The 18458-nt window shown below is 38.0% G+C and overlaps 1 protein-coding gene across 3 annotated transcripts in view; it reads left to right on the top strand.

Moving 5' to 3' along the window:
• LIN7A (lin-7 homolog A, crumbs cell polarity complex component) overlaps positions 1-18458 on the top strand; it is a 159120-nt gene that overhangs the window by 92369 nt on the left and 48293 nt on the right. For 2 of the 3 annotated variants that reach the window (XM_018047602.1, XM_018047604.1), the window contains exons 3-4: positions 6877-6948; positions 9475-9684. In XM_018047602.1, coding sequence (XP_017903091.1) covers positions 6877-6948; positions 9475-9684 — 282 coding nt within the window. Of the gene's footprint in view, positions 1-6876; positions 6949-9474; positions 9685-14754; positions 15191-18458 lie in introns of those variants that run through there. The other variant, XM_018047603.1, reaches the window with a different exon arrangement.

Below are 18458 nucleotides of genomic sequence, written 5' to 3'. Positions count from 1 at the left end.
AACTATCCGCTTTTAAACATAAAGAAAAGTTAAAATTTAAACTTTTCACTTAAAATATTTTAAAATAGCCCCTCTATGGTAAACATTAATATTAGCTTAATGTTTTAGAAGCAGCCAGTATTTTTTTCATATTTTGACCCATATGCCTGACATACTGAGTAGAATAGCCCATAAGTGAATATAAGCTAAATGAGTTAATGAATGAGTCTTTTTGAACCAACTCACTGCACTTCTAATGCTTTTATTGAATTAATCTCTGTTTATCTATTTTCAGTATGTTAGAATAGATTCTGGGCTTTCCTGGTGGCTCTGCCTGCAATGCGGGAGACTTGGGTTCAATCCCTGGGTTGGGAAGATCCCTGGAGGAGGGCATGGCAACCCACTCCAATATTCTGGCCCGGAGAATCCCATGGACAGAGGAGCCTAGTGGGCTACAGTCCATGGGGTTGCACAGAGTCAGACACGACTGAGCAACTAAGCACGGCACAGCACAGCAGAATAGGTTCTAAATATACAAAATGCTTGTTGAATTTGTGGGATTTACTCAAGGTTAGGGAATTATTGATTAAAATGTAGAACTCTGTAGGAAGAGTTTTTATAAATCATTTGACTTTTCACTAGGAATTAAATGTATCATATCCAATGGAATATGCTTAGAAAGAGTGTAGGTGAAGTTTGCCAAACGTTTGGGGGCCCAAAACATTCAGAGGACCACAAGCCCCATCCAGTGTCCCTTGAAGAAGCCCATACAACAGTTTTCTGTTTTCCCTTCAGAAACTTTCTCAGAGTATCTGGAAACTACTTTAGCTTTCCATAACAACTTTCTTCAAAAATTTATACTTTTACAATTGTCCCTGAAAAGTAAGATAGGCAGGGATAGGTTTTGCCCCTTAGGAAACAAAAGGCTAAGAGACATTCATAAGATGACACAGCTAATGAAAAAATAATTAATGTCTCCAGGCTTTGACTTAGAACATGACCTTTATAGCTCACTTTTGAAAGCCAAGTAGTCAGACTCTATTGTATTTTACAGGATGAAAGCTGACAGTAATACTCGATTTCACTTGGTATGTTATAACCAGAAAAGAGGATTAAAATGCTGTTTCACTTTCATTTGGAGTGATATATTTGTTGTTTTCAGAACTGTATTGTAAATTTACGGCTACCACTTGTTTAGTGGTATAAGCATAAAAAATTCAGAAACTTTTATTCTGAATATAAGAACTTGTGACATCTGCACATCTGTTTCAACACATGCTGTCAAAATAGTAGTGGTCTGATGTTGTCTCAATATAAGAAGACCTGATGTGGTTAAAAGAGGAAATATTTGGGAGGCAGTTAGATATGAATTTCTGTACCAAACTGACCACTGACTAGCTGTGTGATTGTGGGCATGTTGCCATCTCCACGGCTGTTTTCTTGTGTGCAGAATGCCTGAACCACAAGTTGTGAGAATGAAATGAACTCATAGATATAAAATGCTTACACTTGATATTTGACTCCAAAACTTATTTATTGGACGTTTATAAGACCCTTTACTCAGTGCTATACAAGTTATATTTTCCAGCTCACTAATTATTACATATCAAAAGAAAATAGGTACCTCTGTTTATTAGTTCAGGGTTTTCTAATCTCAGCTTCATTGACATTTTGGTAGGTAATTCATTATTGGAGTGGGGGCAGGCTACCCTGACCATTATAAGCTGTTTAGCAGTATCCCAGGCCTCTACATACTAGAGGCCAACAACACCATCACTTTCCCCATTTGTAACAACCCAAGATGTCTCCAGACATTGCTCAGTGTCTCCTGGAGGTGGGCGCAAAATTGTCCCTAGTCGAGAACCAGTCTTGAGCAATTCTTCCTAAAAGTGTTCAAAGCCTCCTAGTCCTAGAAGATTCTTCCTCAAAGTTCCCAGGGTCAAATACATTGGGAAACATTAAATAGTAATAATAGTAATTAATTTTTTATGCATTTACTATATCCCATGGACAGCTCTTATCTCTTTGAATCTTCACAACAGAAGAACTACAAGTTAGTTGCTGCTTTAAGCACATTTTTCAAACTAAAAATTGAGCCCAGAGAAATCAAGTAACTGATCAAGGCTTAGGGTTTGTTTCCTCCAGAGCTTGTGCAGTTATCTATACACACTACTTCTTGTATAGCCCGTTTTTAAATTCACAATTCAAACTGGGCTGTTAAGGATAATTATTCTTAATTTGTATTTATCTCAGACTCTTCGAAAATTATTTTTTGCTTTTGTGCTTCAAATTTCCTCCTTTTATTTTTTATTGAAATATAATTGACATGTATTAGTTTCAAATGTACAACATAGCAATTCAATATTTGTCTACACTGTGAAATAATCACCACAGTAAGTCTAGTTAGCATCCATAACTGTGAATAGTTACAAATTTTTTCTTTTTTTCCTTGTGAGGAGGACTTTTATAATCTACTCTCTTAGCAACTTTCAAATGTACAATACATAGCTCCATGCTGTCACAATGAGTCAGACATGACTAAGCACGCGTATATACACAGTACTGTTAACTGCAGTGACCTTGCTGTCCACTGTATTCCCATGACTGATTTTATAACTGAAGTTTGTACCTTTTTGCCCACCCCAACCCCCTCTCTGGCAACTACCAATCTGTTTTCTGTATGTATGAGCTTGGTTCTATTTGTTTGCTTGTTTTTTTTTTTTTTTTTTTTTTACATGCCACATATAAGTGAGATCATATGGTATTTATCTTTCTCTGTCTGACTTATTTTAGTTAGCATAACGCCTTCAGGATCCATATACTTTATTACAAATTGCAAGATTTTATTCTTTGGCTGACTAGTATTCTGTTGCCTGTTTATCCATTGATGTCTACTTAGTTTGTTTCTATACGTTCAGTTCAGTTCAGTTCAGTTCAGTTCAGTTCAGTCGTGTCCGACTCTGCGACCCCATGAATCACAGCATGCCAGGCCTTGGCTCTCCTAACTGATGGTGCAATGAACATATTGCATATATGTGCATATATAGATATGTGTGTGCATATATCTTTTTGAGTCAGTGTTTTCATTTTCTTTGGGTAAATACCCAGAAGTGCAATTACTGGATCATAATATAGTTCTATTTTTAATTTTTTGAGGAAATTCCACAATATTTTCCATAGTGGTTAAACTAATAGGACTTCCCTAGTAGCTCAGACGGTAAAGCGTCTGCCTACAGTGCGAGAGACCCAGGTTCCATCCCTGGGTCAGGAAGATCCTCTGGAGAAGGCAATGGCAACCCATTCCAGTACTCTTGTCTGGAAAATCCCATGGATGGAGGAGCCTGGTGGGCTATAGTCCATGGGGTTGCAAAGAGTGGGACATGACTTGAGTGACTTCACTTTCACTTGACAGTAATTTACAATTGCATCAACAATGCATGGGGGTTTTCTTTTCTCCACATCCTCTCCAGCTCTTGCTATTTCTTCTCTTTTTGGTAATAGCCATTCTAACAGGTGTGAGATGATATCTCATTATGGTTTTGATTTGCATCCTCTGATGATCAGTGATGTGTTAGTGATGTTGAGCTGCTTTTCATGTGCCTGTTGGCCATCTGTACGTCTTCTCTGGAAAAATTTCTATTCAGATACCCTGCCCATTTTTAAATTAGATTGTTTTGTTTTTGCTGTTGAGTTGTATGAGTTCGTATATTTTGAATATTATCCTCTTATCAGATACGTGATTTGCAAATATTTTCTCCCATTCAACAAGTTGCTTTTTCATTTTGTTGATGGCTTCCCTTGCTGTGCAGAAGCTTTTTAATTTGATGTAGTCTCATTTGTTTATGCTTGCTTTTGTTACCTTTGCTTTTAGAGTCAGATCCAAAAATTATCTCTGAGATCACTATCAAGAAACTTACCACCTATGTTTTCTTCTATGAGTTTTACGATTTTAGGTCTAACACTCAAGTGTTTAATCCATTTTGAATAAATTTGTGTGTATGGTCTAAGATAATTGTTTAAGTTTCATTCTTTCGCATGTGGCTGCCCAGTTTTCTCAACACTGTTTATTTGTAAGACTGTCCTTTCCCTATTGTGTCTTCTTATTTCCATTATCATAAATTAATTGACCATACACGTACAGGTTTATTTCTGGGCTCTCCATTCTGTCTCATTGATCTATGTCTGTTTTTATGTCAACACCATACAGTTTTGGTCACTACAGCTTTGTAATATAGTTGGAAACCAAGGTGGATGATGCCTCCAGCTTTGTTCTCCTTTTTCAAGATTGCTTTGTCTATTCAAGGTCTTTTGTGGTTCCATATAAATTTTAGGATTGTGTTCTATTTTTATGAGAAATGTCTTTGGAATTTTGATAAGAGTTGCATTGAATCTGTTGATTGTATTAAACTAAGATAAATGAGAGTCTTCCTGATGGAAGGGCATTCCAGACAGAACACATAGCATGTGCAAAGGCCTGAACAACTCAGAGGGTGTGATAAGTTTAATGTTTGGTTAATGCTCAGAGAGGAAGAAAGGAAGTAGGAAAACAAGACTAAAGAGAGCCGACTGGGCTCTGCATTGTTCTGCTAGCTGGACTTCTATAAGCATTTAACTTTGCAACCTTTACTGTAAGGGCAGCAGGCAGCCAGGAGCACCGAAGCAGCATGGTCTGGTTGGTGATGATAACTAAAGGCCATAGTGCTTTGTTGATGGAAAGACCCAGTTGACATTAATGCAGTGCTTTGAGCAACAGTAAGTCAGGATGGAGCAAAGGGGTCAAATTTGAGAGAGTTTTAACAAGTGAAACAGGCTAGAGAAAATCTTCCTCTTAAATAGGCTATAAGAGCAAATAAGCGGCATTTGTGGAAGGGCTATTTCTACAAAACAAAATGATGTACTGTCTAGGAAGTAGCATGGAAACACGTATAGCAGCTATTTTGATAATCTGAAGAATTTGCATTAACAGGTCCCAGTTCCACAAAATGCTCTTCAGAGAACTGTGCTCCTCCCTGTTTAGATTTCCTACAGGAATTGGTTACCACGGTTGTTTAGTGGAAGTGCAAGATAAAAGGTGGATTCTGAGTAGTCCTCCTGCCCTTCTAGTCCAGACTGCTTTGTCTTTCTTCTCCTTAAATACGGTACCTGGGGAAGATGAATCAGCATTAGTGGGGAATTCAACCAAATCTGTTTGAGAAAGGAGCCAATAAAAAAATGTTGGGAAATTAGTCCCAGACACTCAATGAATGGTTGTTGAATTAATCAACTTTTGAGTTGACCTTAATAACTTTTAACTTAAGCATATAAAGTAAGATTAATAGAAAAGAAAAGAAATCTTCAATATAAAATTTCCTATTTTATCTTTCATTGGTTTAGCTTATGGTGGGTCACTCCTGAAATACACTCCAGTATAATACCAAATGGACTTTTACCTTTGTGCTTTGCTGTGCTGTACTTAGTCACTCAGTCGTATCCAACTCTTTGCAACTCCATGGACTGTAGCCTGCCAGGCTTCTCTGTCCATGGGATTTGCCAGGCAATAATACTGGAGTGGGTTGCCATTTCCTTCTCCAGGGGATCTTCCCGACCCAGGGATCAAACTCGGGTCTCCTGCTTCGCAGGCAGCTTCTTTACTGTCTGAACCACCATGGGAAGAGGGAGGTGCCACTTTGAGGACACTGAATCCAGGAACAGACCTAAGCTGGGAGTATGAAAAAGACAGGACTCTTACTTTAGCAACTTAAATGAGAGGCTTGATGTGGCATGCATGAACAGTTCTCACCATGGGAAGATTTATTATTTAAATCTTCAAAATGAGCATATAATCAAGAATATTTAATCATGTTATTTTTCAAAACATCTTCTTCAAACTGTACTTTAAAAGTCATCTTCTACACTTCAGTTTATTTAAGATTAAGCAATATATTTTAGCAACTGATTTCCTAACCCCATCCCTGGTAGTTTAGAGGAAAAATAATATTTCTGTTATGTTTCAACAGTCTCTGTAGTTGTGTCTAGAGTCATACTTAGTAATAATATGTTCTGTCTAAGAAGTACCTGTTGGGGTTGGCGTTCTGAGAGTGTTATTTCAGTAAAAGGAACCATACAAAATAATTATTTACTTATTTTTCAGATGGACAGAAAGAATCAAAGGGGTAAAGTGGTTCAACCAAGACCTCATAGTTCCCAAATTATATTAAAAGGCTCCAACACAGGTCCACTAGTCAGCAAAACCTGTATGCTTACTGTTAACATCATTCTAGACTCAGATTTTACCCTCCATTCTTTCTGTTTCATCTAAGTGTTAACATGAACCGGTAGTGGATATGTTGTTCTGTATACCAGTTCTGAGAATCTCTTACTTTACTTGTCTTTGCTCCTGAATCTCTGTACTTACAAATTATGACTGTGTATCAGTAACACATTCCAACATGCATACCTTCCAGTGTTCAAGGAAAAGATATTGTAATCTCAGTGTTGTGGAATATTAATTTTAAAAACTATTTTTAAAGTATCACCTAGATTCAGGAAAGAACTATATACATCATTTTTATTACATATTTGAGAGCTAGAACTGTAAATAATGGTAAAAATTTTTACCAAAGGGTTTTTTATAAAACCAGATATAAAAGTTTTATTACTTGATAAACAAGGAATGCCAAATTTAAAACTTCTGAGTAAAAATGATTGCCTTATCTTTTCTGCAGCAACCTCCTCCAACCCATCCAAAAAAATAGGAGGGATTTTTGGATCAAATCATCAGGATAATTGATCCAGACCTGTTTCACTTTGAGATAGGGAACTTCTGTCTTAACAATGAAAATATATTGTCCTATCTGCAATGAAAGAATTGATATTCTTAATGTTCTTACACATTCTTTTTTTATGTGAACATTTTAGGTGTATCAATATATGCATGAAACGATAACTGTTAATGGCTGTCCTGAATTCCGTGCCAGGGCCACAGCAAAGGTAAGACTTGAGTAACTTTAAAAATATACTTAACCCCAGTGATCTAGTAATTGATTGTGCGCGTGTGTGTTTCAGGTATTCTCGTGTGTACACTGTAAGAGAATTTAGACATCAGTGGCAGCCCAGAGTCTAGAACCAGTACTACTTCCCAGGTAAAAATCCTAATGGAAAAATTGAACGTTTCTGCTGCTTCTGTAGCTTAAGAAAGGAGAATGATTTCATTAAAGTCGCTAAATGTTCATTTGGCACAAGCAAATCTACTGGTTCATCGTATGAAATACTTCTTGGTTTTCTGACACATTCTTCTGATCCAAAAGAACCTGTTCACTATTCAATGCATGGAAATTTATTTGCACAAGTCTAAAGGTTTGACTCAAGCTAGACATGGCAAGAACTCACCTGATACCCACTGATGCAGGATTTTTCCATGTACTACTCAGCAGAGCAGCTGAAAGCATATGATATTGACCTAAAGGGAAGGCTTGTTGGCTGTTGTGGTAGAGACTACATTTGCTCTTGAAAAACTCCAATCCAGAGATTGCAGAGACCCTACGAATGAAAATGTTACAACAGTAGGATCGTGAGATTATATGGAAAATAGACCATAGGAAATAACAGTTTTAACCTAAAATCACTAGTGCAGTTCTTATTTTATAAGTGCAGAAGTGTTATAGTAGATATACATTTGCTTTTTAAAAGCTTTTCTCTTTCTAATAATATATAAGAAATAACAGTTGGAAATAATTAGAATTTTCCATTTAATTCTTTTGTGTTACATCACCTCTTACTTAGTTTCTTTCCTGACTTTTAAGTTTTCATTCTGTAACTGAACACCGTAGACTTGTGACTATTTTTTTCATTTTTGTTTTTTAATTTTTTTTAACCCAGGCACAAAAAGGGTATTATTATCATTACATCATGCTTTGCTTGTACTGAAGTGAAACACACACAGAAAAATGATCCCTACATGGTTTAATTAAGGGGAATGTGAATTATGCAGTACTTTACCATTCTCATTTCTTATTCATGTAGAACAGCAGGATAGCAGCATAATGTTGCAATAGCACAATATTTTCTGGTTGTTTCTGGGCTGTCTGCATTGCATCCATGTCAGCCATTAAAACCTATGCATGACAACAGGGTTTGCATGAGCAAATGCATGTAGCTAAAAACAAGCCATTATTTCCATTTCATTCACTATCTTTCACTAAATGCAGACAGTAGCATAATGCTAAGTTGATGTGTTAACGCTGTGTGTGAAAAAGAATGTACAGTTGTTGGGAATCAGTATTTTCATAGTGTTGAGTAAATCGCTTTATAATAGACATCTAACCAGCTGTGGTTAAGGCAGGTTACTGGAGGTGGAAAATAAGAAGCAGGCAATATTCTTACTTTATTTCCATGGAAGGGAGGGGGTGAAAACTAATGGTAAGTTGTTTCTTTAACTTATTTTTTAAAACTAATATATATGAGTTTTAAAATAAACTTATGTCCATATTAAATTGTATTTTGTGCATCTAGGTATAAAACCATGGACTTCTCATTTTACCTACATTGCTAGAGTAGTTGAAATATTAATTTTAAATATAGAGGGGAAAATCTGTGCCAGATAAGAGGACCTCTCATAATAATATGGAATACTGATGTGAAATAATTATAATCTGTTTGACTCTATTACTTTATTTTAGCTTTTTTTCTTTTAGGCATTTTCAATTTAGGAAAAAAGTGCTAAATTTGCTAAGCCAGTGGTTTCACAATAGCAAAATTCTAGATGTATTCACCAGGATACATGTATATGTATACACATACATATATATGCAAATATATATGTGTGTAAATATATATATAAGTGCTCCTTGGTATATTGAGTAAATATTTATGAACATTTATCAGGTGTCGCTAGTGGTAAAGGAACCGGCCACCAATTCAGGAAACGTAAGAGATGCAGGTTCTCGCCCTGGATCAGGAAGATCCTCTGGAGGAGGGCATGGTAATCCACTCCGGTATTCTTGCCTAGAGAACCCCATGTGTGACCATAGGGTCACAGAGTCAGACACAATTGAAGCTACTTCATGCATGCACAAGCACCAAGTTAGACTGTGTAATACAAAAAAGTGGAAGCCACAATCTCAGCCCTTAAGGTGCTGGTGGTCAACATGTACATAATATATACAATAATTATAGTTTGTGGACTCTGTGTAGGTATTAAATGCACCAAAGCTATTTGGAATCCAAGGATAGGAGGAATCGCATCTAACCAAGGTCTCTGGGAAAGATCTTAATGAAAAAGGGAAAACTTTGCCATAATGGGTAAGATGTAGAAAGGTGGAAATAGTTGGGCTGAGCTTTGCCAAAGAAAGGAATTGAAAAGGACATCTAAATGAAGAAAGCTCCCTCCTTTTTGTATTCTTTCTTTCACAGGAGAATGCTATAAAATAGGAGGAGTTGCCTGGTCTACGCACTGCAAATCGTGTGAATAGCCTTATTTCCCTCGTTTTATCACCAAATGATCATCTTTTCTTTCAGGCTACAGTTGCAGCTTTTGCAGCTAGTGAAGGCCATTCCCACCCTCGGGTAGTCGAACTGCCAAAGACAGATGAAGGCCTTGGTTTTAACGTGATGGGAGGAAAGGAGCAAAATTCTCCCATTTATATCTCTCGCATCATTCCTGGAGGGGTGGCTGAAAGACACGGAGGCCTCAAGAGAGGAGACCAGCTGCTATCAGTGAATGGAGTGGTATGTTCATAACATAATCAGAGGTTTTTCACCCTGAGTACATCCTCCCCTTCCCCCACCACTGTTATTGAATCAGTATTGAAAATCCTAGAGCAAATCTTTATTTTGTGTCCAAACAAGTTCCTAAGCATTGATGGATATCAGACCTACAAAAGAGATAATTTTATAGCTTTGATTTCTCATTTTGTCTTGTTCAGGGATAAAGAGGCCCTCCTGGGAAAATCATCCCAAGATATTATTCCAGCTAGTAGAATCGTCCCCACATAATACTCTAATTGAATTAATACTTAAAAGAACATAATTTCAAGTCACTTTTCTTCAAAGTTTGTTGTTGTTCAGTCGCTGAGTTGTGTCGGACTCTTTGCAACCCCATGGACTGCAGCACACCAGACTCCCCTGTCTTTCATCAGAGATATGAATGAATTTGCTCAAATTCATTTTTAATCTTGGAGTTTGCTCAAATTCATGTCCATTGAGTTATTCAAAGTCACTGTAAGCAAATATACACATTTAAAAAATAAAGCTAGAACTTTTACCGTATTTATTTTTCATTTTAATTATAGAGGAAGGATGGCTTTAATATGTATGATAATAACACACATGGAAAAGGCTAATGAACAGGTAATTCTTTAAGCCAAGTAAACAGCTACGGTAAAATAAAAATATATTAGCCCCTTCCTGAAAAAAAAAAAAAAGTGCAAGTATCTGTTCATTATATTTATCTTAGTTTTCACATGAAGTTAAAAGTATGAACATACCTTTTTTCACAGCCTCATATTCTTTGGATGCCATTACTTCCACATGTAATAATGAGTTGTTAATGAAATGGCTTCATGTGAAATGCATAATTCTTCCCTTCTACTTAAACTGAAAATAATAACCCAAAAGCAAAAATTTCAGAAGTATGAATAGAAAATATCAAAGCTTACTTTTCTTTTCATCTGGGATCTGTCTTCTATGAACTTAAGGTTTAAAAAAATAAATTAGATTTGTGTTCTTTGTGGTCATAGTGATTTCTGCTAAGGACATAATATCCAAAATAAATGCATTTGAAATGTGATATGTTGTTTATAGCCATGGAATAAATTCTTCTGTATATCTTGCATTTTGGGGGGCCTGACTAGTAGTTTTATAGAACCCCAAATTATTCAACTCTGCTGATCTCTCATGTACATCAAAATCACCAATCCATGAATATTTTATATCCCTTCAGCATTCCAATTCTAAAATTACCATTTCATTTACTTTTTTCTATGCAACAATGCTGTAAGATGAGCTTTTTATTGACCTTTAGATAACTAGGACTTTTTCAAAGCATGTTTCAACTGATAATTTCATAGTCAAGTTTTCTAGGGGAGGACTCTAAAGCTAGGTCATGCAGTTATGTCACAAAGTAATCTGTGCCTCACTGTGTGAATTTATGATTTCTCTGAATGTATTGGGTAGATCAAAGGAAGAGTGTATATATATTTTTAAAAGAACTAAAAATATATTCATAGTAAATATATTTATGTAAAGCTACAGAAAATTTATATTAAATCAATATTTAGTTGACTTTATTTAAGCTATCTGTCAAAAGGGCGAAAGAACCTTCATTTAACCCATACATTTGTAGGGAACAGAGCTGTTGGCATTTAATAATCACTCCGCCATTCCTTGCAATGATCTGGGAATTTATCTGGCAGACTGCAGGCGCAATGGAATCAGACACATCAGACTCTACCACTCAATATCCGTGGATTTAATAGATTGTTGTTGTTGTTCAGTCACCCAGTCATGTCCAACTCTTTGTGACCCCATGGACTGCACTATGCCAGGCCTCCCTGGCCCTCACCATCTCCCAGAGTTTGCCCAGGTTCGTGTCCATTGCGTCGGTGATGCCATCCAGCCATCTCATTCTCTGACATCCTCTTCTCCTTCTGCTTTCAATCTTTCCCAGCATCAGGGACTCTTCCAGTGAGTTGGCTGTTTGCATCAGGTAACCAAAATACTGGAGCTTCAGCTTCTGCATCAGTCCTTCCAATGAATATTCAGGGTTGATTTCCCTTAAGATTGACTGGTTTGATATCCTTGCTGTCCAAGGAACCCTCACGAGTCTTCCTAGTTTGAAATCATCAATTCTGTGGCACTCTGCCTTCTTTACAGTCCAGCTCTCACAACCTTACGTTACTACCGGGAAGACCATAGCCTTGACTATACAGAGCACACTGTCTGAGTTTGTCGTAGCTTTCCTGCTGAGCAGCAGTCATCTTCTAATTTCATGGCTGCAGTCACCATCCACAGTGATTTTAGAGCCCCCAAATAGGAAATCTGTCGCTACTTCTACCTTCTCCCCTTCTATTTGCCCTGAAGTAATGGGGCCAGATGCCATGATCTTAAGTTTTTTTAATATTTAGTTTTAAGCCAGCTCTTTCACTGTCCTCCTTCACCCTCACCAAGAGGCTCTTTAGTTCCTCTTCGCTTTATGCCATTAGAGTGCTATGATCTGCATATCTAAGGTTGTTGATGTTTCTCCTGCCTATCTTGATTCCAGCTTGTGACTCATCCAGCCTAGCATTTCTCATGACGTGCTAAGTGTGTGTTAGTCGCTCAGTTGCGTCCAACTCTTTACAACCCCATGGGCTGTAGCCCGCCAGGCTCCTATGTTCATGGGATTCTCCAGTCAAGAATAGTGGAGTGGATTGCCATTCCCTTCTCCAGGGGATATTCCCGACCCAGGGATTGAACCCAGGTATCCCATATTGCAGACAGATTCTTTACCATCTGAGCCACCAGGGAAGCTCAGTGTATAGGTTAAATAAACAGTGTGACAGCAGGCAGGCCTGTCATACTCCTTTCTCAGTCCTGAGCCAATCAGTTATTCCATACAGAGTTCTAACTTGCTTCTTAACTCACATACAGGTTTCTCAGGAGACAGGTAAGAGTTCCCATCTCTTTAAGAGCTTTCCACAGTTTGTTATGATCCACAGTCAAAGGCTTCAGCATAGTCAATGAAACAGAAGTAGATGTTTTTTCGGGAATTCCCTTGGTTTTTCTATGATCCAGCAAATGTTGGCAATTTGATCTCTGGTTCTTCTGCCTTTTCGAAACCCGGCTTGGGCATCTGGAAGTTCTTGGTTCATGTAGTGCTGAAGCCTAGCACACAAGATTTTAAGCATGACCTTACTAGCATGGGAGGTGAGTGCAATTGTCCGATGGTTAGAACATTCAAGTACTACCCTTCTTGGGAACTGGGATGAAGATTGACCCATCCCAGTCAGTAGAAAAGGGTTTAGTTAATGGATTAATAACCCCTAAACTGAATTTCCTAATCTGAATAAGGTGGGTAGGGACTAATTTTAAGAGGTCAAATGAAAATTAAAATGAGGCAAAATGTCTGTTGAGAACTATCCTGTGATAATTTGGTCACACACAAATTAAGTATGTAAGTGTGGTTAGTGAAGAAACTTGAAGAGAGTTAGCAGTCCCCCTATGATATTGCTAATGCTAGTTATGTAAGTTTTAAAGCAAAGTCTGCTGTCCATAAAAGCATATTTTAGCAAACATTTATTAGCAAAAAGGCATTAATAGACTCATACAACCTCTTCTGTTAAGTTTGATAACATCCTAGTTCTTGGTCCATTCAGATGTTCCAAACCCTGAAACCTTGAAACCTTGAAAAAAGGGTTTATTTGAGGCAGATGAAACAACATTCCAGAGCCAAGATTTTTGTTATAGTCAGCATCAGACAACCAGAAATTCTATTAAACTGGCAGTTGGAAATAAGAAGCTTTAGTGATCACACTTACGCCACTAATCCTTTGGTGCAAGCTGTGAGCCTCCTTAAGATTTTTGCAACCTGGTCATGCAAAGGTGGGAAATATCTACAGAATCTTTAGTATTCTACTTATATTTAAAACCTTTAATTTTGTTGATTAAGTTCCATTTATCATGCTAATTCGTAAGTCGCTAATTTTGCCAGTAAGAATCCATTTCTGACAAACTGTTGCTAATAAACAAAACATCCTTAAGATGGGTATAACAAAAGCTTTTGTAGTGCGACCAGCCTCTGGAGTACCTGTCTGATGTAATGTTTGCTGACCACCTAGACTGATTTAGGCTTCTCAATTTGTAATGTAAAATATTGCATATCTATAAAATCAAACTCGGCATTATAAACTACCTATTTTAAAGTACCTAAAGGTAAGTTATATACATTTTAACAGCACCTAATATTTATCGGGTATTCATCAAAAGGTAGTTTTCTTCTCTAAGTGAGAAATTTCATGACCCCAGTGGGTTTCCAGTTGTCAGCCGAAGTAGTTAATCCAATGCAATAACCCTGGGCTGCTAACAGTGAATCCACAGGTCTTCTCAATATAAATAATTCCAGGCAGATAGCAGTATTTAATGGAAAAAAAAATTGTTCTGTAATGGAAGGACCACAAAAGAGAAAATGTTAGCAAATGATCAAGTTTACACTTTAAAGTACCATTTGGGAAAATTAATATGGAATATTTTCAGGACATACCATCCTAAACTGAGAACAAATTTTGTAAGAGTGATTTGAAGAGATGAAGCAAACCTTACTACTTCAGTACAAGTCTTCTGGAGAAAATTTCCTACTGTCCTACTTAAAAAGTAAGGAAGTTGTGGCATGGACCTTTAAACATCTGAAAAGACACCTGAAAAGATGTCTTAATTATGTATGTTTGTATTTATGCTCTAGGAAGGATATTTATGCATTTAGGAAGGATATATCATGATTATCTGGGCTTCTCTGCTGGCTCAGATGGTAAAGGATCCTCCTGAAGTGCAGGAGACCTGGGTTTGATCTGGCTACCCACTCCACTGTTCTTACCTAGAGAATTCCATAGACAGAGGAGCCTGGTAGCTACAGTCCAAGGGGTTGCAAAAGTTGGACATGATTGAACAACTACTTTTTTTTAATCATGATATCTGTTAAAAAGTAAAATATATGTTAATGAAGAATTATTAACATGGCATATTAGGGGAAAAATCAATAAATAAAAATTTTTAGAAGATACAGCAAGTAATATCAATAGAGCAAGTAATATTTTTTTCTCTTAGTGTCTTAGAAATCAAAACAGAAGGAGACTCATACCAGTTCAACCATCATTGGTAGAGACTTTTTTTCTGCACCTGAGCTCTAGGAGAAATTTCCCCTGGGATTTTTACAAATGAGATATTGAATTACCTAATACAATTTTATAGAAAATGCAGAGGCCTTTTGCGCAGGGCTACTTCTTAGGTCAACCCTCAAGAAAAACTTAGAACTGAATGTTCAATAAAAGCTTAAAGTTAACAGGAAGTCAAAATGTTCACAGTTAGAATTTATAGCTTTCTAATGATCTCCTTTTCACTCTTTCATACCCAAGTGTTTCATCAGCAATTTCAAGAAGGAACTAAAGGGCCATTATATAAAGGTTGCAGCCAGCAGGAACAGTAAATACATTTAGTGATTGGGTCTGGATATATTTTTTCTTAAATGCCAATGGAATGGTACAATAAGCTAAATTTAATAAGAATCTATGTGAAGTCCTGCCCATTTGCCAAACATTTTACCTTTGTACAGAAACGGGAAGAGTGTTAGCAGTTCCGTTGTGTCCAACTCTTTCCCATGGACTGTAGCCCACTAGGCTTCTGTGTCCATGGAATTCTCCAGGCAAGAATACTGGAGTGGGTAGCCATTTCCAGGGGTTCTTCCCAACCCAGGGACTGAACCCGGGTCTCCTGCATTGCAGGCAGACTCTTTACAGTCTGAGTCACCAGGGAATCAGGCAGGGAAAACCAAAATTAGGCAGAATCAGGAAGAAATGGCTAAATATTAAAACCTGAAGGAAAAAACAAAAAACCTGAAGAAAAAAACAGTCTCAGTTCAGTTCAGTCGCTCAGTCGTATCCGACTCTTTGCGACCCCATGAATCGCAGCACGCCAGGCCTCCCTGTCCATCACCATCTCCCAGAGTTCACTCAGACTCACATCCATCGAGTCTGTGATGCCATCCAGCCATCTCATCCTCTGTCGTCCCCTTCTCCTCCTGCCCCCAATCCCTCCCAGCATCACAGTCTTTTCCAATGAGTCAACTCTTCACATGAGGTGGCCAAAGTACTGGAGCTTCAGCTTTAGCCTCATTCCCTCCAAAGAAATCCCAGGGCTGATCTCCTTCAGAATGGACTGGTTGGCTCTCCTTGCAGTCCAAGGGACTCTCAAGAGTCTTCTCCAACACCACAGTTCAAAAGCATCAATTCTTCGGCACTCAGCCTTCTTCACAGTCCAACTCTCACATCCATACATGACCACTGGAAAAACCATAGCCTTGACTAGATGGACCTTTGTTGGCAAAGTAATGTCTCTGCTTTTGAATATGCTATCTAGGTTGGTCATAACTTTTCTTCCAAGGAGTAAGCGTCTTTTAATTTCATGGCTGCAGTCACCATCTACAGTGATTTTGGAGCCCGGAAAAATAAAGTTTGACACTGTTTCCACTGTTTCCCCATCTATTTCCCATGAAGTGATGGGACTGGATGCCATGATCTTCGTTTTCTGAATATTGAGCTTTAAGCCAACTGTTTCACTCTCCTCTTTTACTTTCATCAAGAGGCTTTTAGTTCCTCTTCACTTTCTGCCATAAGGGTGGTGTCATCTGCATATCTGAGGTGATTGATATTCCAGCTTGTGTTTCTTCCAGTCCAGCGTTTCTCATGATGTACTCTGTGTATAAGTTAAATAAGCAGGGTGACAATATGCAGCCTTGACGCACTCCTGTTCCTATTTGGAACCAGTCTGTTGTTCCATGTCCAATTCTAATTGTTGCTTCCTGACCTGCATATGGTTTCTCAAGAGGCAGGTCAGGTGGTCTGGTATTCCCATCTCTTTCAGAATTTCCCACAGTTTGTTGTGATCCACACAGTCAAAGGCTTTGGCATAGTCAATAAAGCAGAAATAGATGTTTTTCTGGAACTCTCTTGCTTTTTCCATGATCCAGCGGATGTTGGCAATTTGATCTCTGGTTCCTCTGCCTTTTCTAAAACCAGTTTGAACATCAGGAAGTTCATGGTTCACGTATTGCTGAAGCTTGTCTTGGAGAATTTTGAGCATTACTTTACTAGTGTGTGAGATGAGTGCAATTGTGCGGTAGTTTGAGCATTCTTTTGCATTGCCTTTCTTTGGGATTGGAATGAAAACTGACCTTTTCCAGTCCTGTGGCCACTGCTGAGTTTTCCAAATTTGCTGGCATATTGAGTGCAGCACTTTCACAGCATCATCTTTCAGGATTTGAAATAGCTCAACTGGAATTCCATCACCTCCACTAGCTTTGTTCATAGTGATGCTTCCTAAGGCCCACTTGACTTCACATTCCATGATGTCTGGCTCTAGATGAGTGATAGGGGGTTTCAATTGATTTCAAGAGAAATCTGAAGCAAGTTAAGGAAAAAACAAATATGTGATTGATAGGGACCATTAATACAAATATGTATAAACATGGAAAGAAGAAGAGATTGGTTCAGCTCTGAATGTGCTGTTCGGCTCACACCTCACTGTGCTCTGATCCTGATTTCATCTTTGCAAAGAACAGTAAGCTCATCCTGAGTCATGCAGTCTTGTACAGGAAGAAGGACTTGACTTGTTTTGGACAGAGAAGAGACTCAGGGGAGTGATGGCTGCCTTCATGTGTCCTCCATTGTGCAAGGCACCCGGTGGCAGAGCCAAGGCCGGTTAGGGAAAGCCACAGGGAAGGCAGCTTTTAGGAAGGGCTTCTTGTGAGAAAGAGCCATTAGACACATAGGGAAGGATGGAATCATAAGTCATAGTGTGCCCATCATTTGAAGTTTTAATCAAAGATTAGAAGACCAACTGGCAAGAATATTTCAAATTATGAGTACAATATAAAGGGCTACACCAGTTGACCCCCAAGGTCCCTTCTAACTCTGTGACTCTGTGTTTCCAGATGGTATTTTGCTGAGACTCTTGTATACCCCTACATACACACAAACACACACACACTCTTTATATACGTAAGGAGGCTCTCTGTGTACCTTCCTAATGAGAAATTTTTCTTAAACAGAAGTATTAGACATGGACTACAATATAATTGTTTTTTAATTTAGTACTTTACAGTTTATGAACAGTATTTACCTAAGATTCTCTCATCTGTTCCTCAAAAAAGTCTTATGTATGGATAGGGCCAGAGTTTGTTTTCTCTCTTTCTCTTTTATACATACACACATGCACGCACGCACACACACAGATACAGAGAAATGGATACTCCTTTGCACACCCAAGCCCACACCAAATACATACATAAACAGTGGATTTCAGCCTTTATTAGGACCATAACCGAAGCTCACCATGTGTGCTAATTGGCCACTGGAAAAGGAGGTCCCCGTGAAACCTGAGTGAGCGCCAGGGCTGTGCCTGTGTCGGTGCCCTGGTAACTATTCAGTGGTTTTTCACAGGATGTTTTTATTGAGGGAAGCTGGCTAAAGGGTCCACAGAGTCTCCTTGTACATTTCTTTTCAACTTCCTCTGACTTAATAATTATTTCCTAGTAATATTTTAAAAGGGAGAAAGTCCAAAAGAATCGGTATGATAGCCTCCCATACTGATGGGAGAGAAGGCAGGTGGGGGACAGGGAGGCACAGGATAGAAAGATAAAATAAAAGTGCAAGAAATTTGAAACTATATCATAGTGAAAAAGAGACCTTCATTAGCTCCTGAAATCCAGGCATTGTTTTTGAGCATCATTGGTGGGGAAATTGCAGTTAAATTTG

The sequence above is a fragment of the Capra hircus genome, chromosome 5 (genome assembly GCF_001704415.2).
Source record: "Capra hircus breed San Clemente chromosome 5, ASM170441v1, whole genome shotgun sequence".
Taxonomy (NCBI): domain Eukaryota; kingdom Metazoa; phylum Chordata; class Mammalia; order Artiodactyla; family Bovidae; genus Capra; species Capra hircus.
The sequence above is the reverse complement of the archived record's forward strand: the minus strand, read 5'-3'. Positions and strand labels throughout refer to the sequence as shown.